Consider the following 24,310-nt stretch of genomic DNA (forward strand, 5'->3'; position numbering starts at 1 on the left):
AATTCCCACTGCAGCTCCTTGTGACTCTGGGCAAGTCACTTAACCCTCCATTGCCCCTGGTACAAAATAAGTACCTGAATATATGTAAACCGCTTTGAATGTAGTTGCAAAAACCTCAGAAAGGCGGTATATCAAGTCCCATTTCCCTTCCCTTCCCCTTCCCAGAGCCAGTATGGAAACCTGCTTGCCAAGTGATCTATAACTTTCCAAAACTCACCTGTCTACTTTCCCACTGCCAGTGATTTTGCTCAAAGAATGTTTGAAATGAGATGGTAGTGTAGTAGTCAATATTGAAAAGCAGGATATTTCGTGACACTAACTGCATAACGTTGCTTTATATTCCCTTTCACCGCCTGGCACTATCCAGATGGAGCTGGAGGAGATCCAAACTGCTAACTGGCCGTGGTTCAGATAGCCTTTCTGCTGTCCTAACTTTGGCTGGTTTGCTATCCGGTTGGCAGTTTGAATGTTGCCATTAAGCAGATACTAGTGCCAGTCAGCACTGATTACTGGGCATTTGGATTCCAGTGCTGAATATCTGTGTTATTTTTAATCGTGGAGGCTGGTGTTTTCAGACACTGAACTGTGCCTCGTACAGCTTAGGGATTGATCAGTTTATACACTGGGACAATGATTGTGTGAAACAGACTAGCAAAGAACCTGACTTCAATGATCCATTCACTTTAGCGCCCAGCCAACACAATATTCCTTGTTACAAATTTTTGATAACTTAGCAGGCCACAAATGTGTAGAGCTCATGCTGGAGAAGGTCTTTTTATAAGGACAGCACCATAAAGCAATCCCTAAAATCTGTATCTGGCATCTATAGAATTTACTAGTCTTTTTCTTCCACATGTGCAAACCTAAAATCCTACACTCTTGGAGCTCTCCCAGTGTATGTAATTCAGCTGCTGAAGATTTTATTTTCTTTTGATTATTAAGTTTTCTGAACGTGAAGAGAGAGAGAGAGATGTCTGTTACTACATGTTAATGAAATTCTGGATGCCATTCAGGATTTAATAGCTCCACTCAGTTGCTTATATACCTTTTTGCTGCTTCCTCAGGTTCTGGTGTGGAATGTATAACCGCTTTGACAAAGGGATGCACCCTAAGCAGTCCGTTCTCGATCGTCTCCTCGAAGGCATGAGGCAAAGGAGAACCCTGGAGGTGAACGAGAATGATCTGGAAAACGTAAGTTGCTGGTGCAAACCTCTATAAAAACTAAAGCCCACCAAAAAGGAGGAAAACTGGTGATAACCAAATAATGAGAAACTCCTTTAAATAACAAAAGTGACCAACTTACGAGAGACGTTTCTATAAAGAGAATCGTGAAGGGAACTGTTGGAACTACAAGGGCATCAGTGCAGCCACTATAATGAGCTGGAATACTGTGCCCAGAATGTCGATCATCAGTTCCATGAAACAAATAATTGGGGTATTAATCTTTTTCACGTTTCAAAACTGAATTTACTCTACAAAATAAATAGAGACCTCTTGTTTATAAATCAAAAATGTTTTTAGTTTAAATACAAAAAAATAAAATAATTTAAGTGATTGGTGCTCAGTGAATGTGTTAATCCCATAACAAGAAAAGCAGCAAATTGCCATCCTTTGCCTGAGAAACATTCAAGTACATTCTTGTACTGTACCACTGTAAACAGAATTGCTATTAAATAAAGATTTCACACTTGTCTGGATCTCGTTTCCTCAAGGTAGAATCATCAGTTCTGGCCATAAGTGCCCAGTATCCAGTTGCATTTATATGAGTAATAGTAGGCGAAATGCTAAAATCAAATGTCATTGACAGACCCAAAACTTTATCAGCAGAGCCTACAATCACAAATATGTAAAAAAAAATAATAAAAGACTTAGCTTATGATGTATTTCACTATCCGGTTCTCTGTTTCGAGTTGTGTGCCAGGGGCTTGGCTTTAAGTCCAAAAATTCTGAGCAAACAATTTGGAACTATCGCATGGCATTTGATATTTACAGTGGTGGAAATAAGTATTTGATCCCTTGCTGATTTTGTAAGTTTGCCCACTGACAAAGACATGAGCAGCCCATAATTGAAGGGTAGGTTATTGGTAACAGTGAGAGATAGCACATCACAAATTAAATCCGGAAAATCACATTGTGGAAAGTATATGAATTTATTTGCATTCTGCAGAGGGAAATAAGTATTTGATCCCCCACCAACCAGTAAGAGATCTGGCCCCTACAGACCAGGTAGATGCTCCAAATCAACTCGTTACCTGCATGACAGACAGCTGTCGGCAATGGTCACCTGTATGAAAGACACCTGTCCACAGACTCAGTGAATCAGTCAGACTCTAACCTCTACAAAATGGCCAAGAGCAAGGAGCTGTCTAAGGATGTCAGGGACAAGATCATACACCTGCACAAGGCTGGAATGGGCTACAAAACCATCAGTAAGACGCTGGGCGAGAAGGAGACAACTGTTGGTGCCATAGTAAGAAAATGGAAGAAGTACAAAATGACTGTCAATCGACAAAGATCTGGGGCTCCACGCAAAATCTCACCTCGTGGGGTATCCTTGATCATGAGGAAGGTTAGAAATCAGCCTACAACTACAAGGGGGGAACTTGTCAATGATCTCAAGGCAGCTGGGACCACTGTCACCACGAAAACCATTGGTAACACATTACGACATAACGGATTGCAATCCTGCAGTGCCCGCAAGGTCCCCCTGCTCCGGAAGGCACATGTGACGGCCCGTCTGAAGTTTGCCAGTGAACACCTGGATGATGCCGAGAGTGATTGGGAGAAGGTGCTGTGGTCAGATGAGACAAAAATTGAGCTCTTTGGCATGAACTCAACTCGCCGTGTTTGGAGGAAGAGAAATGCTGCCTATGACCCAAAGAACACCGTCCCCACTGTCAAGCATGGAGGTGGAAATGTTATGTTTTGGGGGTGTTTCTCTGCTAAGGGCACAGGACTACTTCACCGCATCAATGGGAGAATGGATGGGGCCATGTATCGTACAATTCTGAGTGACAACCTCCTTCCCTCCGCCAGGGCCTTAAAAATGGGTCGTGGCTGGGTCTTCCAGCACGACAATGACCCAAAACATACAGCCAAGGCAACAAAGGAGTGGCTCAGGAAGAAGCACATTAGGGTCATGGAGTGGCCTAGCCAGTCACCAGACCTTAATCCCATTGAAAACTTATGGAGGGAGCTGAAGCTGCGAGTTGCCAAGCGACAGCCCAGAACTCTTAATGATTTAGAGATGATCTGCAAAGAGGAGTGGACCAAAATTCCTCCTGACATGTGTGCAAACCTCATCATCAACTACAGAAGACGTCTGACCGCTGTGCTTGCCAACAAGGGTTTTGCCACCAAGTATTAGGTCTTGTTTGCCAGAGGGATTAAATACTTATTTCCCTCTGCAGAATGCAAATAAATTCATATACTTTCCACAATGTGATTTTCCGGATTTAATTTGTGATGTGCTATCTCTCACTGTTACCAATAACCTACCCTTCAATTATGGGCTGCTCATGTCTTTGTCAGTGGGCAAACTTACAAAATCAGCAAGGGATCAAATACTTATTTCCACCACTGTAGATTTTGAATGTTGCTCATATCAGTGCAGTTGGACTGAATTATAAAATATAGCTGGATCTGATTGACAATAGTGTTCAAGCTCATTATATTAGCTCCATGGTACGCTTGTAGTTCTGACGGTCCCTGCCATGATTATCGTAATTTGATAAATTCATATCTGCATGTTTCTCCAAGCAGCCACTTATGATCCTTTGTTTCAAAGATTTTAAAACTAGCCAAATAACTAATTCTTTTCAGTCCCTCTGCAGATCTGTGCATCTGTTTCTATGCCAACTGTGTGTGCGAGTCCATGACCAGGGGAAGAGATGAGCTTGAGGGGAGGGCAGTTTGAAAGTTGCAATTTCCTAACCACTATGTTACAGTGAATTATGGGCCAATGATCAGAAGCAAACACAGGCCCTAGAGGCTATTAGCGCCATAGTAGCGCCTGCATTTGCTACTGCCCCATAATCAGAGCCCCCCTCCCCTGCGTGTTGAAGCAACGCGCTTGCGGGCTCTGAATGCAACTAGTGTGCAGATGCATGCAAAACAGGGCTCTTAGTGCAAGTAGCAATCAAATGCATGCTAAATGTATTCCTCCCAATGATCAGCGAGCAGTGCGCCAAACCCTATGCCAGCTCGGTGCTGGCATTAGGGTTTGCAGACCATTGGGGAGGAATGGTGAGCCCTGTCCAGCATGCATTTGCATGCTAGCAGGCCCCCCCCCCCATTCTCCCCAAATGCAGCAGCCTCCCTTCTGCCCCCCCCCCCCCCCCCCCCACAGGAGCAGGAACCCGACCTCCTCCCCCCCATGACACTCCCCCTGACACAAGTTGGGGGGGGGGGGGGCTGGAGAACCGGTGGGTCTCCAGACCCCTAACCTCCCCCCTCCAGCATCCATTCAAATAGAGTGGGCCGCGAGTCAAACCCCCCCCCCCCCCCCCCCGACCTGGTGGTCTAGCGGCCGGCTTCCTCACCCCCTACCTTCGTTGGAGGAGGAAGGTGGCCTCCCTTCTCATCCTTCAGCGCCACCTCGAAAATGGCGGTGCCCCGCCCAGTGCATCCTGAGATGCGCTGGGTGGGGCTTCACACCATTGGGCCCTCTTCCCCTCTCCCCTACCTTGGAGGTGGCCTCCTTCCTCTTCCATCGGTTCCGCCTTGAAAATGGTGGCGTCCAGCCTTGCCCAATGCATCCTGGGATGCGCTGGGGTGGGGAAGAGGGCCATTAGACCACCAGGTCGAGGGGAATGGGTGACTCGCAGCCCACTGGGCCACCAGGGCTCAATTTGAGGGGATGGTAAGGGAGGTTAGGGGGGCTGGAGACCCACCGGATCTCCAGCCCCCCCCCCCTGAACTTGGGTCGGGGGGATTGGAGGTCCGCTGGACCTCCAGCCCTCGTGTTGCTTGGCTCGGGGTGAGCGTACTTGGCCACTAGGGCCATGCTGTTTGGGGTCTGGTGGTTCCATGGACCTCCAGCCTCTGTGCTCAGGCACAATCCTCCCGCAATTTACCCTATGATCAGAGATAATAGCATGCATAAACTTGCATGCTATTATCTCTGATCATAGGGGCGGTAGAGCCCCGCGCTGTTCCAGTGCTATTTTTAGGGCGTTGTTTGGAACAGCGTGGGGATTTCGATCATCTGCTTATTAGTGTCTCTGCTGCGTTACTGGACTACTGCTCCCATAGAAAGGCATTAGGCCACTTTTGATAGGTTTTGATGAAATGAAATGTCCCTATTAGGCTCATTTTCAAAGCCTTTTTTCCATTGCAAATGTGGTCTCTTACATTTTCAGGGAGATGTTCACCCCACACAGATGTTTTTTGACCTTTTACAGCAGGGGTGTTCAGCCTCGGTCCTTGAGGGCCACAGTCAAGTCAGATTTTCAGAATTTCCTCAATGAATATGCGTGAGATCCATTTGCATGCACTGCCTCCATTGTATGCAAATAGATCTCATGCATATTCATTGTGGAAGCCCTGAAAACCCAACCTGGCGAGGGTCGAGATTGGACACCCTTGTTTTACAGGGTGTTTTTTTTTTTAAAGCACGTGTTTGAGTAAAGCAATGATTTCAGTAGCTCTGAAAGTTCATTCTGGGGCAGGGAACAAATTGAGAGAGTGGGTAGCAATATCTTATTTTCAGTCTCATCCTGTGATGTTCACAGTCATATTGTGACAGTAGGTTAAGGAAGCAGAAGGCATTATAAAGGAGAGAAGTACAAATGATTGGCCTAATTAGGAGCCATGCTCCATTTTAGCTTTCTTTTAAAACACTGCCTTCTGCCTTTCACCAAACTGGGGAGAACACTGACTATCACTGTTTTAATCTAATACAGAAACTTCTGTCGGATGGATCTGCACCAGATGACACTCACCAGATGCCAAACTGTTTAAGCACTGTGCTGGAGCCCAAGGCAGGAGCCACATTGAACCCTGTGCTGCGCGCCGAAGGGGAGCCTCTGGCTTCATTTCCAAATGGCACCATCGCAAAAGAAGACTTGGACAGTCCTGACTCAATTAAGAAGCACTCAAAAAACCTTGGAACTCAGCAGGACCAGTCGCCCGTTGAGGACATCTCAGCTCTTCACATGGCAATGTCTGATGCCAAAACAGCAGAACCTAACGGTACCATCACCAAGCAGTAGTTTGTGGTGTAAGATTACATGCCAAGAGATGTATGTCAGGCTGGAGCACGAAGCTTGCTTGCTTCTCAGCTAGCCTGGGGTGTGCAAGGCTTAAACCCATTCTCGGGAGGCCGACAGATTGAGCATCAGGGGCTCAAGTGTGTCGTGATGGGTCTGATATAAGGGTATACACACACAAAGGTGTGTAGATAAGAAGAAGAGACCTGCTGAGTGTGTTCTCTGTGTATTTTCATTGCTTCTCTTGTTGCCTGAGCAGGTTCTCTGCAAGCTTTAATGATAAAATGGCAAGGTTTTTAATGCATAATGCATTCTGGGAGCTGAAAGTATGAATCTATTTGTCCCCAACTATTTTTTTTGCAACATATAAAAGAGAGGAACCTTTTAACAGTGCTTAATATAAAAATGTTTTATGCTGTTGTACTCTGCCACAGAGGTCCGCTGCTCTCCTTATTCACAAATTATACAGTGGCATCTGTGCCATCAAGGAGCCAGAAGAGCAGCTCACGTCCATTCTTTAATTTGAGGCTCACCTGGATACATTTTTAATACTGCCCAGTGCTCTGTTGTTGCTGATTTTTTTTGTTGCCTGCCTTCTGCCATTAGTCCTTGGACTGGCTGATGGCATTAAGGATGGAGGAAAGAAAGCCTTGATTGCAGTGTCAAAAGGTGCTGTTATTCCCTTCTGCTGCTTCCAGATCTCCTTGTGAGTACAGTATTGATGAGTGCTGCCTGCCCATTTTCTTCCTTCCATCTTGTAGGGCAAATCACAGTTCACTACCAAAGAGGAGGACGTATGGGAACCCATCTGTAATATTCCATATTTTACCTACTAACATAAGCAATACAATGAATGGTGTTCTGGCTTGAAACCACTGAAAAAGAAGAAAAACAACTGTCTTTGAATGATCTGATGGTTTAACAATCACACTTGGGTGCCTGTGAAGAGAGATTTTCTCAGTGCCCAGCATCACCTTTTGGATTTGTTACAGTCATTCCTGCTGTAACTGAGAGCAGTTGGCGAGAGTTTCAGGATTGGCTGATACCTGCTATTTAAGAGCACATTCGTGTTTTCCCAGAGACAGTGTTTCTGGGTTAGGAAGTGGGGAGAACACGAGGCACTGGAAGTTGAATGTCTGAGACTCGTCCTGGCCGCAAAGTGGAAGTTTTACAGTGTGGTGGTTACTGAACCGTAAACAAAGGCCAACAAACAAAGTTGTAGACGCATCTGTATTGGGTTAATACATTGGTGATGAGCTTTTGTGAGGTCTGCAGCCTTCACTGTTCACTAGAGAAAAGGCAGCCATTTCTGGGCTTGTTCTCTGCTGAGCCTCCAAAGACAAAATGCCTTTGACCTTTCTCCTCGAGTCCCACTGCAGCTCCTTGTGACTCTGGGCAAGTCACTTAACCCTCCATTGCCCCTGGTACAAAATAAGTACCTGAATATATGTAAAATGCTTTGAATGTAGTTGCAAAATACCACAGAAAGGCGGTATGTCAAGTGCTATTTCCCTTTCCCCTTCCCTTTCCCTCCTCATCAAGCTTCGTTTTTCCTCCTCTTTAGATCTTTTTATGTTTAATCATTTTTATTAAATATCACACAAACATTATAGAACATAGTTACATTCTCATTGCAGATACTCCTAAACATTGAAAATGCTAGCAACCATTGAATACAGATCATAATGACCTTTATTCCCCCCCTTCCCCCTTCTCAACCTCCCCCCCCCAATTCCTCCCTCCCTCATTTCGTTTTTCCTCCTCTTTAACAGATAGCAGGAAGTTTTCAGTAGGGTGGTCACAATTGCAGCTCCCTTCAAAACTGTTACCCACCCTTACAACTTCTTTTCTTTCTTAAGGAACATATATTCTTATACATCACTAGTTGATTGTTTTTTCTTACATATTTTTAAATGACTATAATTACCATGTGTATATAAGCTTCCTCTGATAACAAGCAGGATATTGAGCCCTCAAAGCATGAGTGATGTCATTGACGGCCTACACAGGAAAACTTCTCCAGCTAGAAGCTGGAGCTACTAAAATCTTTTGAGTCACTTCATGGCACATGTACCACTTTCTGCCCACTGCTGTTGTGCAGGGCTACTGTACTCTTCGGCTTTTGCTGATCCAGTTAGATGTGCATCTCTGGAGTTTACCTCAAGACCTTTTCTTGCTCAAAGTTGCATTTTTAAGGGTTTTTTTTTTCCGTGTCCTGTCATGCAGTACTTACCCAATAGTATCTTAGCTTTTTGGTTGTTTTCAAGTTTTCTTTCTTTATTTTTTGCCTAGCTCAGTATAGGCCTCAGTGAATATCTTTGGCTCCTAGTCGGGGTACTTTTTTTCAAAATAGTTGTTTGTTTTTCTAACAGCTGTTTTTCCAGACAAGATGTTAAAAAGCTCCCAGCAGCTTAAAGTGCAACTGGTACAAAAGACTATATCGTTACAGATACCTATAGCTGGTACATACAATGCCTGGGGCCTGACCATGATCCCTGTCATCATAAATTATGTTCCCAGATGTCCAAGAGAGGTCTTCTTAGTCAAGAAAAGCAGCATAAACCTATTTTTGGCATTGAAGTCTGGTTCATTGACTTCAGCATTGTAATATCATGATCGATGGGTCCTGGGAATTCATCAATATTTAGAATATACCATTGAACATTGATGGAAGCCATGGAACCAATCATCATCATCAATCCTGTCTGAAGAAGGAGGATTCATCCTTTACTTTGACACCAAGGGCTAATAATTCTGAATGTCAGGTGGAGGATGATATACATTGTAGGTCTTCAGCACTTGGGTTTTAGCTTGACCGGCTGATGTTCGTTGGCGTCTTCCCATCCCCTTCAAAATTCCACAGTATCAAACACTCATGAGAAATGTGTCCACACTAGGCTGGGGAGCTCGTGTAGATGGAGTCCACCAGGGGAGACTTCACCTGAGAATTGATAGCAGTATGGAGCACCCTATTTGAACACTAGATTCCCTGGCTATATTTCAGAGGTAGGCCAACAAAATGTATATTGATACAAATAGACAATCAAGGGGCAATGTATTACATCAACAAGCAGGGAGGAAACAGGGTCATAACCCCTGTGTTGGGAAACTCAGTTTAATCATCATAAGGGTTTATACCGCTTTTATGGATAAAATCCATTCATAGTGGTTTACATCATTAACAAAATACAATAGAAAAAAGAATAAAGAGAATACTAGCCAGAAAATTTCAATCCCTAACCTTTCTCTTAGTTAAGCCGATAAAAGGTATTATAATGTTTTGAAGAAAGATATTTTCGAATCCTTCCTGGCAATGGAAAAAAAACAGAGGGAAAAATCAATAACACAAAGGGAGTAGCAATAGCAGACCTTAAAAACTACAGTAATTTATTTTATTTTTGTTACATTTGTACCCTGCGCTTTCCCACTCATGGCAGGCTCAATGCGGCAGGCAATGGAGGGTTAAGTGACTTGCCCAGAGTCACAAGGAGCTGCCTGTGCCTGAAGTGGAATCAAACTCAGTTCCTCAGGACCAAAGTCCACCACCCTAACCACTAGGCCACTCCTCCACTGTATTGAAATCCAAAAACTTCAATTGAAGCTTAACACGCCACTCGATGTTCTTATATACCCAGCCACCTCTCCAAGGAGTTTTATTCTACTCAAGCGGAGTAACTAGACCGAGGTAGTGAAGAGACTCAAAAGCTTCTAGCTCCGTTGATGGCATCACCCATGCAGTGAGGGCTTTGTATACTCCTATCTGTTGAAAAATCTTACTACAGGTAAATTGGTTTTGTTTTCATCCAGAAGAATCCACCATCTTTGCAGGTCCTGAGGTAACCATGTTGGGGGGAGGGGTTGTGTGGAATTGCTGGCTACCGGTTGGGCTGCTCATCTACATATCAACTCCCAAAGGGAAGAAGAGAGAGAAGCTTACGATTATGCAAGGGAAGAGTAGTGTGAACTTCCATGACTGCTTGGAGTTTGCACGACTCCACCTCTTACATTGAAAAGTCTCCAACATGTAGTCAAAAGAAAATGGCTATTTTAAGTTTGACTTGATCCGTGCTGAACAGCATTCTACATTTCATACTCTATACCTGAGGTTTGGATTTTTATGTTTGATTGCTAGCCTCCAGTTAGGCGCGGTAAGTATTTCTCTGATTTACATAGCTTTATAGTTTTTAAGGGCTAGGTCTTCTAAGCTGTTGTTTATTTGCTTTTAATGCAATCTGTAAGTAAATAGGCTTTATTGAAAGGAGAGGGCTTGTGCTAATTAGTGCACATTAATATATGTTAGTTAATTGAGCTCTAAGTTTGTACCTGAGGCAGTAGAAGGTGAAGTGACTTGCCAAAGGTCAGTGGAAGTGGTGGGATTGAACCCTGCATACCCCCTGCTCCAGGGGTGTAGCCAGACTTCGGCAGGAGGAGGGTCCAGAGCCCCGAGGTGAGGGGGCACATTTTAGCCCCCGGCACCGCCACCACCACCACCCAGCCGAAGTCCTCTTCTCAGGTGCGGCCGCGTTGCTGATTTGCAAGGGCAGGCTTCTGTTTCTATGAGTCTGAGGGCAGGAGGGGGGAGCCATTGGCCCCACGTAGCTACACCTCTGCCTTCTCTAAGCACTGGGCTGGGAATTAAAAGGAATGTAATGGAAACTAGCAGATGAGCAGGCTCCAGGGGGTACCTATCCCCATCCGAGAGAAGGGAGAAGACTGACTAAGCCTGGCAGTGTTTGGGAGTTTCTTATTTCGCATGAAGATGTAACCAACTTTCGCAAATCCCTGAAGACATATCTCTTCAACAAGGCCTACAAAGAAAACCCATAACCTTACTAAACTACCTCGCCAACCCAACCAGTCAAGAAAATCTACCTTCTATACCTACCCCCACCCAACTCTCTCCTTTTTCCCCTTACTTAATCTTTGTATATCACTAATTGTACCTGCTATCCTGAAATGACAATGGCATAACAGAACTCTGTAAGCCACATTGAGCCTGCAAATAGGTGGGAAAATGTGGGATACAATAAATAAATGTAGATGTGGATCTGGTGCTTGTTTCTTCATGAAGTCCACAGGTGCCACTCTTGTTTCTGTTTGAAGGCTTTGTGTTCTCAATTGCAGCTACATAGTTATTTTAATAATCCCAGTTCATTTTTACCACCTTTGGTGGTATTGCCTACCGTTGTGGGGTGAGGGGGAAGGAATTTGCTCATCTGTACTTGGCATTCTCTGTGGCCAGTGAGATAAATTGGTTACCCATATGAATGCTGTCAGTGTGTGACCGATTTTCACTTTGCTGATCTATGCCAAAAGGCCCTTCCTTCTTTCTTGAACATAAAAGATTCAGTTTCCATTTCATTAGTTTCCAAGCTTTTCTGTTTTTACTTGCATGTTTATCATTCAGTAGTATAGTTAGTGATCTGAGGATGTCATGGGGTAGGTTGGGATGGAGGTTAAGAAGTAGATCTGGAAACCCAGGTTATGTTATTCAAAGGGGGGAGGCACACACCTAATTGCAATGAAGAAGGCAGTGATTGAATAAGACCAGGAGAGGAAGAGAGAAGGCCACAATAGAGCTGATGATACTGGGAATGCAATTGGAGAAGGGCTGGCTGTGTTCTACATGTCTGCTTCCAGACTTCTGTGATTATACCCTGTGAAGAAGCAGTTTTGTCTTTCTGCCTTGTGCTGGCAGTGGCCACATTCCCTTACATCAGCCAACAGAGCATAGCTGATCTGCAGGTACCTTTGGGGAACTGTTAGTCTGATTAAAAAAAAAAAAAAAAAACAAGTTTTCTTTATTTTGGTTTCAGATGATATGATCGGTTAGTTCATTGTACACTAATTTTTAGTTGTTACATATGAGATGTAACTGATTTTTGATGGGTTAAAAATAAATCTAATGGCTTCCAAGGAATAGCAGGTGTTAGGGGCCCTGATACACACTTGATCAGAAGTACTGGAAATTATTAATCTTTCTATCCAGGACTAGGCTTTGAGCCCGTAAAAACGGGCTACTATAGGAAGGGGGGGTTGAAAGGCCCGCCCCCGCCGCCGAATTCGTCACCACCCACCTTCCACCCGGCCGGGCCCTCGCTTCGCTTTTGAAACAGCGAGGGTCCGGGAACGCAGCACTGAGCTCTGCTGAGCTGCCGACGTCGGCCTTCGTTCTTCTTCTCCGGGTAGAAGGTGGGTGGCGGCGGCGACTCGGGTGGGGGGAGCGTTAGACGGCGGTGTCCTGCCCTCAGAAATGTGCAGTGCAGACCCTCTGTGTTCCGTCCCCTGTCATCACGTATTGACGCGGGGGCGGGGCAGAGAAGGTCTCTACTGCGCATTTGCAAGTGAGTACGACACTCGCCTTTTATATATATTGATGGTCTACAACTTAATCTTTGTAAAATGATTTGGAAGTTGTGTAGTGCTGTTTACAGTAGTAACTGTTTTCCTGGAGATGGCTATGTTTTGTGCTGATTTAGCCATCTTTGTTATTGCTTTGTTTCAAACTTATTACAGAATCTGGGAAGAAAACTGAGCATCCCTGGCAGCAGTGACCAACTTGCAGGCCCTGTGCCCTCACTTGGAATGTCTGGCATTGCTGCAACAGTGGTAATTACAGCCCCTGCTGGGAGCTGCAGAGCAGACTCTGCAGGGAATCTGCTGATAAGAGCACAGTTATGTCAGTACATTTCTTTTCAACTGGGTCCCAAAGTGTGGGACAGATAAATTGCATCAGTCTCTCAGGTGGAGACAGTCTGTGAAGCATCAGTGCTCACAGTGTGACAGGGAGAAGAAAGAAAGATAAGGGATTCTTAGTAACCGGAGGCCATTTTACAAGGTTTGCATGGGGTTTGTACATGTAAATGTCCTATGCATCTAAATAGCTAATTTACTTAATGTGCAGATTTGCAGCGTGGACCGTTTCCAAGAGGGTGTGTGCTTGAGTGGATGGGAAAAGTATACCTAGTTTAGATTTTGCAGTAGCAATGCATGCATGCTTAGAAAAAAAAAAAACCCTATATTTTGGCATTTCCACTTTCTCTGAGACGTGCATCTGTGTCAGCTAACTGCTTATTGGGATCTGGGCTGGGGTTTGTTTGAGTGATCGAGGGGACAATTATGCTTATCTCTCTGGGACTTAAACCCACCTCAAGGCAACCAGAGAAGGTCAAACAGTATACACAAAATAGCAAACAGAAAAAATCACAGCTGGACCTTCAAGACTGGGACAACAGGAGTCCTTTATTAGTAAATGACCCGACATGGGCCGTGTTTCGGCGTACACAACGCCTGCCTCAGGAATCTATTGATAAAACGCATACATATCAATGAACCTAGATATCAAACAAAGCAATAAATAATAAATTAGTATAAAAATTATATAATAAAAAATATATAAAAGTAAGCAGCATAACCATGATCAATATTCATAAAAGAACACATAAATGACCAACTAAATGAGGGCAAATAATATAAAGAAAATAAATATACCATACATGCAGATGTAAAGTAATGTGATATATGTACACATATGTAAATGTAAGCAACATCTTTTGGACTAATCTTCATATGAAGGCATGCAGCAACTCCAATAGGATCATAATCCATATCATAAAAGAACATACAATATAAAGAAAAAACAGACAGCTCTGGAAAAATGCAATTACATAGAACAGATTTCCACATTAAAAAGGTTTTTCATATATAACAAGGATTCATTAATTAGTCACATAGGTATCATATGTATAGAAAGTATTATTAAAACTGCATTATTTTTATTATTATTATTATTATTATAACATACTGTGATAAAAAAATAAATTAATTTTTAGTTTAAAACATATTATTTAAAGGATTATCAACCAAACAAAATAATTGATTAAAAAATAGTTTTTTTAAAAAAAAAGATGATAATGAAAATGCTCAAATAAAGCAGAGGAAACTCATACCCAAGTATAAAATCAAGGTAGGGAGCTCCGTTGGAGCAGATATCAAGTTAAATGTATAATTCCTATAGAAGGGCAAAAGAAAAAAACAACCAGTTCAAAACCTATATAAGGTTGAAAAAATCCATTATTCAGTGGTTAGGGAAAAAAATGAAGGAGACAGCATAATCATAATTTGTACTCAAAGAAACATCGATTTAATATTGTGCACTATTCGATGGTATTGAAGAGACTGGGGAGAGGAAACCACAGTGTAATTCAAGACGTGAGTCAGACGAGAAATTTAACAATGCTATTGCTTAAATTCTGTTGTGCTAGCGATCCTTAGTGTCCAGCACATATCTAATTTTTTTTGTTGTTTATTTTTTATTTTTTTAGCTTAGCTCCTTAGTGGCTCTTTCTGTATGCCTGGTTCAGTAAAATCCAGCATTTTACAGGTTCAAATCACCATTTGTGTGTTCCTTTGTGAAATAGTTATTCCTGGTGGACATGCTGCAAGTTACTTGTTTCTCCATTTCTTTGTACATATCTTAAAAAAGGTTTCATGTTGAGCAAACTTTTGTAAAATACTCAAGGAATTCTAAATATGCTGGTATAGACGGCCCATTTTCTAATTAGATACCGTATGCAAAATTGGGCTTTTAAAAAGCCTCGTAAGTAGTTTCCCAAGCAAGATGCTCTAGGCGATGGCTGACAGTAATTTTTGGCAGAATCCCTCATTAGTGATGCTATCAGGTGAGCAGTATGAAATGGTGTAGCTTATAAAGCAAGCACGTCAATTAAGCACTAAGGAATAAGCCATATGAAAATCTGCACGTGCTGGTTCAGATTATAAAGAAAACGTGAAGGCAGTGTTAGCAGTATATTGAGCTTCAGTATTCTTACAGGAAAATGCTATGTTTTGCCCCATCCTTGGCCACCTTTAAATCTAGACTGAAAGCCCACCTCTTTAACATTGCTTTTGACTCGTAACCACTTGTAACCACTTGCCTCCACCTACCCTCCTCACCTTCTTCCTGTACACATTAATTGATTTGATTTGCTTACTTTATTTCTTGTCTATTAGATTGTAAGCTTTTTGAGCAGGGACTGTCTTTCTTCTATGTTTGTGCAGCGCTGCGTACGCATTGTAGCGCTATAGAAATGCTAAGTAGTAGTAGTAATGTTTTCAGCAGTAACTAATGCACGTAGAAGTCAAGTGTTGAATCTTCAGATGTCCTCTGCAGTATGAATGACCAGACATTTTCTCCATCCGTCTTCCCACCCCAGGAGAAGACAATTCAGCAAAGCCAGCTTCCCTGGAGAGACTCCTCAGTGTCCTTAACTCAGCATTGAGTACTTAACATTCCCTGGAAGATCAATTGTACATTGAGATTGGAAGGTGTAGCAAGGTTGGGGACAACTTTCAAGCTGTCCACACTGGGCCAAAGACCATGTACTATATATGTTTCACCTATATTATCTGCACAGTTTCCCATTTGCTTTGAAGCTTGCAGTGTGAGTAGATTTTTGCAGAAAAGTACAGATGAAGATTTCCAAATTCTACCAGGAGCTTCTTAGCTTTTTAAGCAGTGCCGATGCCAGGCTGCACCAGTATTTCTATAACAGAATCTAGGTGTCTAGATATCATAAAACAGGCTCTCACTGTGTGAACATCAGGGCACCGGTAAGGAGCCTCCCCTTGTGTCTGAGAGGATGCGAGAAGGCAGTGGCCAAAACCAGAAGGTTACTAGTCTGCATAGAGAGTAGGAGGGCATTATTATTCCCCTCTACAGGTTGGTAGTGAGACCTCACAGCCTCCAAAACTCAATACAGAATTCCAAGTATCTCACAATGGATATATAAAGCTGTGCACTAGTTCAGAGGAAGCAATCAAAAAGGTATAGTCTGTGCGCCAGAAGGACCTATGAGAAGAGAATTGAAGAGCTGAATCTATACCATAGAGGAGAGATGGAGAGATATGATGCTGACATTTAAATACTTGAAAAGTATTAATGAATTAAACAACCTTTCCCAAAGATGAGAAAACTGTAGAACCAGAAGACATGAAATAAAGCCAAAAGTAGGAATGGTTAATGTAGTGGGCTTTCAGCCTGGCAACCTGGGTTCAATTCCCCTTGGGTTCTTGGGCAAGTCACTTAACCCTCCATTGCCCCAGGTACAAAAACTTAGATTGTGAGCCCTCTAGGGACAGAGAAGGTACCTGCGTGTAAGGTGTATAGCACTGCATATGTCTGTCAGCGCTATAGAAATGATTAGTAGTACCATTTAATTTAAAACCAATATTAGAAAATATTTTCTTTTCATAGAAAGGGTGGTGGATGAACACATGGGATTAGTGGTGTAGCCATTGGGGGGGGGGGGGCTGCCCCCTCCCCCCCAGCTTTCAGAACTGCATCACCCCTTTACCTGTGCTGGCGGGGATGCTCTGAGCATGCGTGAGAAGTCCTGGTGTCGGCTGCTGAAGTCATACTGCTGTCTTCCGCATTAAGGAAGCGGTGCGAGGAGGAGGGGAGTAGCTCGGGCACTGTATTTATTTGGCTGGCGGGCCCTCGTCATCCCTGCCAGCAGAGGTACAGTGGGGGAAATAAGTATTTGATCCCTTGCTGATTTTGTAAGTTTGCCCACTGACAAAGACATGAGCAGCCCATAATTGAAGGGTAGGTTATTGGTAACAGTGAGAGATAGCACATCACAAATTAAATCCGGAAAATCACATTGTGGAAAGTATATGAATTTATTTGCATTCTGCAGAGGGAAATAAGTATTTAATCCCTCTGGCAAACAAGACCTAATACTTGGTGGCAAAACCCTTGTTGGCAAGCACAGCGGTCAGACGTCTTCTGTAGTTGATGATGAGGTTTGCACACATGTCAGGAGGAATTTTGGTCCACTCCTCTTTGCAGATCATCTCTAAATCATTAAGAGTTCTGGGCTGTCGCTTGGCAACTCGCAGCTTCAGCTCCCTCCATAAGTTTTCAATGGGATTAAGGTCTGGTGACTGGCTAGGCCACTCCATGACCCTAATGTGCTTCTTCCTGAGCCACTCCTTTGTTGCCTTGGCTGTATGTTTTGGGTCATTGTCGTGCTGGAAGACCCAGCCACGACCCATTTTTAAGGCCCTGGCGGAGGGAAGGAGGTTGTCACTCAGAATTGTACGGTACATGGCCCCATCCATTCTCCCATTGATGCGGTGAAGTAGTCCTGTGCCCTTAGCAGAGAAACACCCCCAAAACATAACATTTCCACCTCCATGCTTGACAGTGGGGACGGTGTTCTTTGGGTCATAGGCAGCATTTCTCTTCCTCCAAACACGGCGAGTTGAGTTCATGCCAAAGAGCTCAATTTTTGTCTCATCTGACCACAGCACCTTCTCCCAATCACTCTCGGCATCATCCAGGTGTTCACTGGCAAACTTCAGACGGGCCGTCACATGTGCCTTCCGGAGCAGGGGGACCTTGCGGGCACTGCAGGATTGCAATCCGTTATGTCGTAATGTGTTACCAATGGTTTTCGTGGTGACAGTGGTCCCAGCTGCCTTGAGATCATTGACAAGTTCCCCCCTTGTAGTTGTAGGCTGATTTCTAACCTTCCTCATGATCAAGGATACCCCACGAGGTGAGATTTTGCGTGGAGCCCCAGATCTTTGTCGATTGACAGTCATTTTGTACTTCTTCCATTTTCTTACTATGGCACCAACAGTTGTCTCCTTCTCGCCCAGCGTCTTACTGATGGTTTTGTAGCCCATTCCAGCCTTGTGCAGGTGTATGATCTTGTCCCTGACATCCTTAGACAGCTCCTTGCTCTTGTCCATTTTGTAGAGGTTAGAGTCTGACTGATTCACTGAGTCTGTGGACAGGTGTCTTTCATACAGGTGACCATTGCCGACAGCTGTCTGTCATGCAGGTAACGAGTTGATTTGGAGCATCTACCTGGTCTGTAGGGCCAGATCTCTTACTGGTTGGTGGAGGATCAAATACTTATTTCCCTCTGCAGAATGCAAATAAATTCATATACTTTCCACAATGTGATTTTCCGGATTTAATTTGTGATGTGCTATCTCTCACTGTTACCAATAACCTACCCTTCAATTATGGGCTGCTCATGTCTTTGTCAGTGGGCAAACTTACAAAATCAGCAAGGGATCAAATACTTATTTCCCCCACTGTATGTATACAATCAGTGGTGTGCTGGAGCAGGCTCTCACAGGCTCGCAAGAGCCGGTTGTTAAGTTTTTAAGAATTTTGGGAGCCGGTTGTTAAGTAGGGCCCTCCATGGCTACTTTAACAAGTGGCTCCCAAAATGTGGGCTTGGGCCCCCTGCTGAATTATTTTACTTTACTGGTGGGGATGCTGAGCACTGCCAGCCAAGTAAATAGACTACTGCTGCTCCCTGCTCCTTGTTTCCAGCTCTGGGCAGCAGGCTGGGACTTCTTGAGCATGTGAGAGAAGTTCCAGCATGCTGCTCAGAGCAAGACGTTGGGAGTGGTGGCAGTCCATTTATTGGCTGCCAGCAAAGGTATGCCTAGCGTGCCCGCACGAAGGGAGGGAGGAGAGAGAGGCGAGTGTTGTTCCTCCCCCCCCCCCCCCCCCCGGCCCTTCCAACTGCAGAGCTGGCTATGTCCGGAGAAAGAGCCTGTTGTTAAAAATTTACCAGCACACCCCTGTATACAATGCATGTGGGGGGATAGGAGAAGAGGAGGAGGAGCGAGAAATGCATTGCCCCAGTCCACCCCGGGCACCCTCAAAATTGGAGGGCTATGTCTTTGCGTGGGATAAACAGAGGATCCCTTTTTTTTTTTTTTTTAATCAAAAGCATAGAATTGAGGTATAAAGCATTTTTGCTCAAAGCAAAACATCAATTATTTTCCTGCCTCAAAAAAACATAGAAGAGAGTCAGTAACCTGCATAGAGCAGCAGTTAAAGTTGTAATCACCTTACTGGGCAGAGCAGATGAGCCAAGTAAAATGTGCGTAAATAACTAGACTGCCAGCATTTATGTGCATATGTGAACACATACATGAATGACCAGATTCCGGCTACATGCGAAATATGATGGCTCTTTCTTTCAAGACGGACGTTCACATGGCTGGAGTTTGGGCAGAGTGCATATTTACACGCATGAGTACCTAAAGAGTGCGTGTACTGGTATTTATAATCTGGATGTAAGCATTTACTTCAGCTTCTACTTTTCTTTATAGAACTGGCTACATTTCTAGAATTACCCTGTATAAATGTACTCTTCTCCCCCCCCCCCCCCCCCCCCCCCCACCGCCATACTAGTGCAGAAGCCTTTATCCGCATTGAGAAAGGGAAATTTTCAAACTGCTAATTAACGTGGACAAGATGCCTTTTACTCGTGAAAATCATTATAAAAACTTCTCTCCATGTGCACGGAATGTAATACAACTGTGAAAGTTTTTGCTTGTAGCTGCCATATGAAGCAATTTCTTGCAAGCATCAGTTAAACCTTTCCCTTTTAGGTTGGCAAAACACACACCGTATCAGCAATTAAGGATCTCAGGACTACCTAAACTGAAACATATCAAACTTTGCACATGTTTTGTGCTTGCGGATTTTTAAATCCATGGTTTCACGTAAATTAGTAAAAAAAAAAAAAAATCAAATTTAATTTTGGCACCTAGAGCCACACAGCCTGCATGATAGATCCTTCAGTGAATGTGAGAGTGTTTGAATATTAATTTGTACCTGATGTCCCTAAGGATACTTCCCTGATGCTATAGGACAGTTCCTTGAACAGAAGTTGCTTCTCTGCTTTTCTCGATTTATCATTTGTCTGTCCGTGCTATTGCTGTCAGATTCAGCCCTGCTTTGAGGTTGTCATGTTTATTTCAGTATTTGCTATACTGCCTTTAAATGAATATAAAGCTGTTTACAGATTAATTTTAAGGAAAGGAATGCCAGATATTTAATGGGACAGACAGATAGGCAAGGTTAGAATCAAAAAAATAAGGTTCATAATTCTGGATCCTGCAAGCGATCAGAATTCATCATTTCTGGAATGTGGTCACCCCCAGTCTTTGAATCTCTCAGTAAGCTATTTCAACAAACAGTGTTAATATCAAATGTGTGCGTTATTGCTGTCAGATTCAACTGTGCTTTGATTCACCTGCAGTTCAGTTCATTTTATTTATTTTGATTTTATCTGCTATTCAGTATGACTTAGTCAAAGCACACAATAAGATCAATAGATAAAACACATACTGTCTTTCCACCATCCAGTTGTCTATTAAATTATTCGTGTACTCTGTCCACTCGATCTCTCATACATCATCTACTTGACTTAATATTTCTGATTTCTGTAAGTTAGGCCACCAGTTCAATTTATTGCCCTTGTTCAGAGAAGCTTGAGCACAGGAGCACATGCAGAGAGTGGGCAAAAATGACAGCAGACTTAATATTTCTTCAAATAGAAATGTTTTTTTTAAGGCAGGGTCCCCAAATGTTTCACATGATGGGTTACACTTCAGATCACTGAGAGGATTGAACTATGAAGTATGGGGAGGCCCCTCAGTTTGCCAAGCAGGGAGAGGAGCTGTAAGGTTTTGGTCCTTCTGATGAGATATATTTTGCAGGGGAAAGGCAAGATGCTCAGGGCAGATGATCTCGGTAATCACATTTCCAGATAGCTTGGAGTCTGGTAACCTTGCCATATCTCTAGCAGGTTTGCCTTCCCTTGCATCAGCGCACTGAGCTGTACAGGGTGCAAGATGTGTACATTTTCTGTTTTCTTATATCTTTCCACTATTCATGATGTATTGTAAGCCACATTGAGCCTGCAAAAAGGTGGGGAAATGTGGGATACAAATGCAATAAATAAATACATGCAACACACTTTCTCCAACATGTTCACGTCACCCCCTCCCTCCCTCACCACTGTATACTTCACTTACTCCTTCCCATCCTTCCCCTCATGCTTTCACTGCTTCCCACTTTAGTATCTTTATCTCCCACTGGTGAGACCATGACTCCCTGCTGCTGGCTTTTTATGCATATAGATCTGGCCAGCAATTCTGCTGGTGGGACCTAAGAAATCCGACCAGATACTCATTCAAGAGCCAGATGCAATTGTGGTAAGCTGGAAAATCAAGTTCCTGAGGCCGTGCCTGCCTAAGGCAACACTAGGCTTGACTAGAACAAGAATGACATCTTGTGACCACAAAGAGGAATGCAGATTTTGTATTGCATAAGATTTGAGTTTTTAAGGGAAAAGTTGTTTTAAAAAAACCCTCTATTTCCTCAGTGTGCTAAACCTTTTGCAGATTGTGTAAGTTTTATTTGCAAGGAGCTCATGAAATGTGCATGAGTCGAAGATTTGTCAAGGAAGGTATTAGAAACATCCTTGGCAGTGAAACATACTTTTGAGGCAGTATGGCCCTTGCATTGCTGTCTTCCATCAATATCTGACACTTGCTTTGTTGCCAAAGAAGAGGATGGGGGATAATGTGTGATGTACAGGTGAACCCCTCCCCCAGCACACTAACTGCACACTTTGGTTTCTTTTTGCCCTTTTCCCCAAATTTTATGTGTGCACGCGTATGGAAAAACAAAAGGAATGAAAATAATGTGACTTGGAGAAATACCAAACAGCTGACTGGATTCACCAATCTGCAGAGGGGAGGGAGTGCATTTCATTTTAAAGTGCAACAATGTTTCCAGTACTGCTGGGAAGTGGGATTTCTAGGAACAGGTCTGTCAGCCCCTGTGGAGTATATAGCACTGTAAAAATATTCTAACCCTATCCTGAAGTGCTGGGGTATGCTTTTAAAGACATGTGTTTACCTGCAGAACTGGGCTTTTCAATTGTTAACCGCTGTAGCTGTGAGTACATTTGGTGTGTTAATCAAAATGTGTACTGTTCCCTGGAAAGGGCAGGGATTACTACTGTTGAAAATACACACAGTGTTTGTATCAAGGTGCACATTTATGATGATGGTGGCCCAAACCGTCTAGTACAAGGTTGGGCACAACAGTCGGGTTTTCAGGATTTCCCCAATGAATATGTATGAGACTGATTTGCATGTACTGGGTCCATTGTATGCAAATCGATCTCGTGCGTATTCATTGTAGAAATCTTCAAAACCTGACTAGGTTGCTGCGTTCAAGGTTTAATGCACTTCGCATGATACATACAAATGATCTGGATATTGCTCCTCTCTCGCTGAATTCTGTTCAGTTTTTACAATGTGCTGAAACCCCCTAGCCTTAATTAAGATCGACTGTGTCAAACTTTTGGCTTTAAACTCCACTGAGACGGTTGGAGGTGGCTGTCATTCTGAGCTTCTGAGAAATCCTGCAAAGCAACACGTGTTAAAGGGAATAATTTATATTTTTTTCTTGAATTATAGTGTAGCTTCCATGACTTATGTACACATTTCTTTTACTCAGATACACTGACCTGGATGTTTACTACTGTTGATTGTTCAGCCACTGGATCTGTTTGTATTAACAGCACAAGATCAGAAGCATTTTTTCCATAAGGTGATGTTACAACATGAGCAGAAGAATCTTGGTGTTGATTTGCTGTATCTTTGTGTACTATGTTGGAGAGTTGGTTGTGTATTAGGTATGAGTATGACCAAGGCACACTTGATTTTTTTTTTTAATTTTTCACACATTTGTCATGTTTCCGTGTGGCACTGTTGTCTTTATACTTGTACAACATAAGATCCGTCCTGTGATATTTTTGCAAAACTTTTGTTTCAGTCTTGATTCTGTACGTTTATTCTCAGATTTGATTTTGTATTACTAAACCGTGGGGAGGAGAATAAACTCATTTTTATGGTAAATGTGTGTGCTGTTGTCTCTTGACCTGAATGTTAAGATTCTTGCACAGAGTTAAAATGTTGAATTTTATAAGGAAAATCAGTCTTGCAAGATGCGTAATAAATTGAACAAACAACATCTGAAATGTAGCTTATAGCTGAATTACTCATATTCTTAAGTAGAGGAGTGTGGTAGCCGTGTTAGTCCACTCTTAAGGTTATCAATAGAAATCAAACAAAATAAAACATGGAAAAGAAAATAAGATGATACCTTTTTTATTGCACATAACTTAATACATTTCTTGATTAGCTTTCGAAGGTTGCCCTTCTTCGTCAGATCGGAAATAAGCAAATGTGCTAGCTGACCGTGTATATAAGTGAAAACATTCAAGCATTACTATGACAGTAAAATAGATACTATTGGAGATTCTACATGGAATGTTGCTACTATTGGAGATTCTACATGGAACGTTACTATTCCAGTAGCAACATTCCATGTAGAAGGCTGCGCAGGCTTCTGTTTCTGTGAGTCTGACGTCCTGCACGTACGTGCAGGACGTCAGACTCACAGAAGCAGAAGCCTGCGCGGCCACATTGCTGATCTACAAGGGCCGACTTCTACATGGAATGTTGCTAGTGGAATAGCAACATTCCATGTAGAATCTATAGAAATCAAACAAAATAAAACATGGAAAAGAAAATAAGATGATACCTTTTTTATTGGACATAACTTAATACATTTCTTGATTAGCTTTCGAAGGTTGCCCTTCTTCCTCAGATCGGAAATAAGCAAATGTGCTAGCTGACAGTGTATATAAGTGAAAACATTCAAGCATTACTATGACAGTAAAATAGATACTATTGGAGATTCTACATGGAATGTTGCTACTATTGGAGATTCTACATGGAACGTTACTATTCCAGTAGCAACATTCCATGTAGAAGGCTGCGCAGGCTTCTGTTTCTGTGAGTCTGACGTCCTGCACGTACGTGCAGGACGTCAGACTCACAGAAGCAGAAGCCTGCGCGGCCACATTGCTGATCTACAAGGGCCGACTTCTACATGGAATGTTGCTAGTGGAATAGCAACATTCCATGTAGAATCTATAGAAATCAAACAAAATAAAACATGGAAAAGAAAATAAGATGATACCTTTTTTATTGGACATAACTTAATACATTTCTTGATTAGCTTTCGAAGGTTGCCCTTCTTCCTCAGATCGGAAATAAGCAAATGTGCTAGCTGACAGTGTATATAAGTGAAAACATTCAAGCATTACTATGACAGTCTGACAGGGTGGGAGGATGGGGGTGGGTTGGAGGTATGCATGGGGACATCAAAGCATATCATTGATATTCTAACAGGGTGG

The 24,310-nt window shown here is 43.0% G+C and overlaps 1 protein-coding gene across 2 annotated transcripts in view; it reads left to right on the top strand.

The window, feature by feature from the left end:
• Window positions 1-22,957, top strand: part of MTMR8 (myotubularin related protein 8) — a 96,233-nt gene extending 73,276 nt beyond the window's left edge. The window contains exons 13-15 of one of the 2 annotated variants that reach the window (XR_003942883.1): window positions 1,065-1,191; window positions 5,904-6,915; window positions 22,564-22,598. Coding sequence is in view for 1 of the 2 variants with exons in the window: in XM_030210238.1 (XP_030066098.1) it covers window positions 1,065-1,191; window positions 5,904-6,192; window positions 22,564-22,655 (508 nt within the window). In the remaining variant the exon portion in view is untranslated. Of the gene's footprint in view, window positions 1-1,064; window positions 1,192-5,903; window positions 6,916-22,563 lie in introns of both variants that reach the window. The other variant, XM_030210238.1, reaches the window with a different exon arrangement.
• Window positions 22,958-24,310: the final 1,353 nt, after the last annotated feature.

The sequence above is a fragment of the Microcaecilia unicolor genome, chromosome 7, assembly GCF_901765095.1.
Source record: "Microcaecilia unicolor chromosome 7, aMicUni1.1, whole genome shotgun sequence".
NCBI lineage: Eukaryota > Metazoa > Chordata > Amphibia > Gymnophiona > Siphonopidae > Microcaecilia > Microcaecilia unicolor.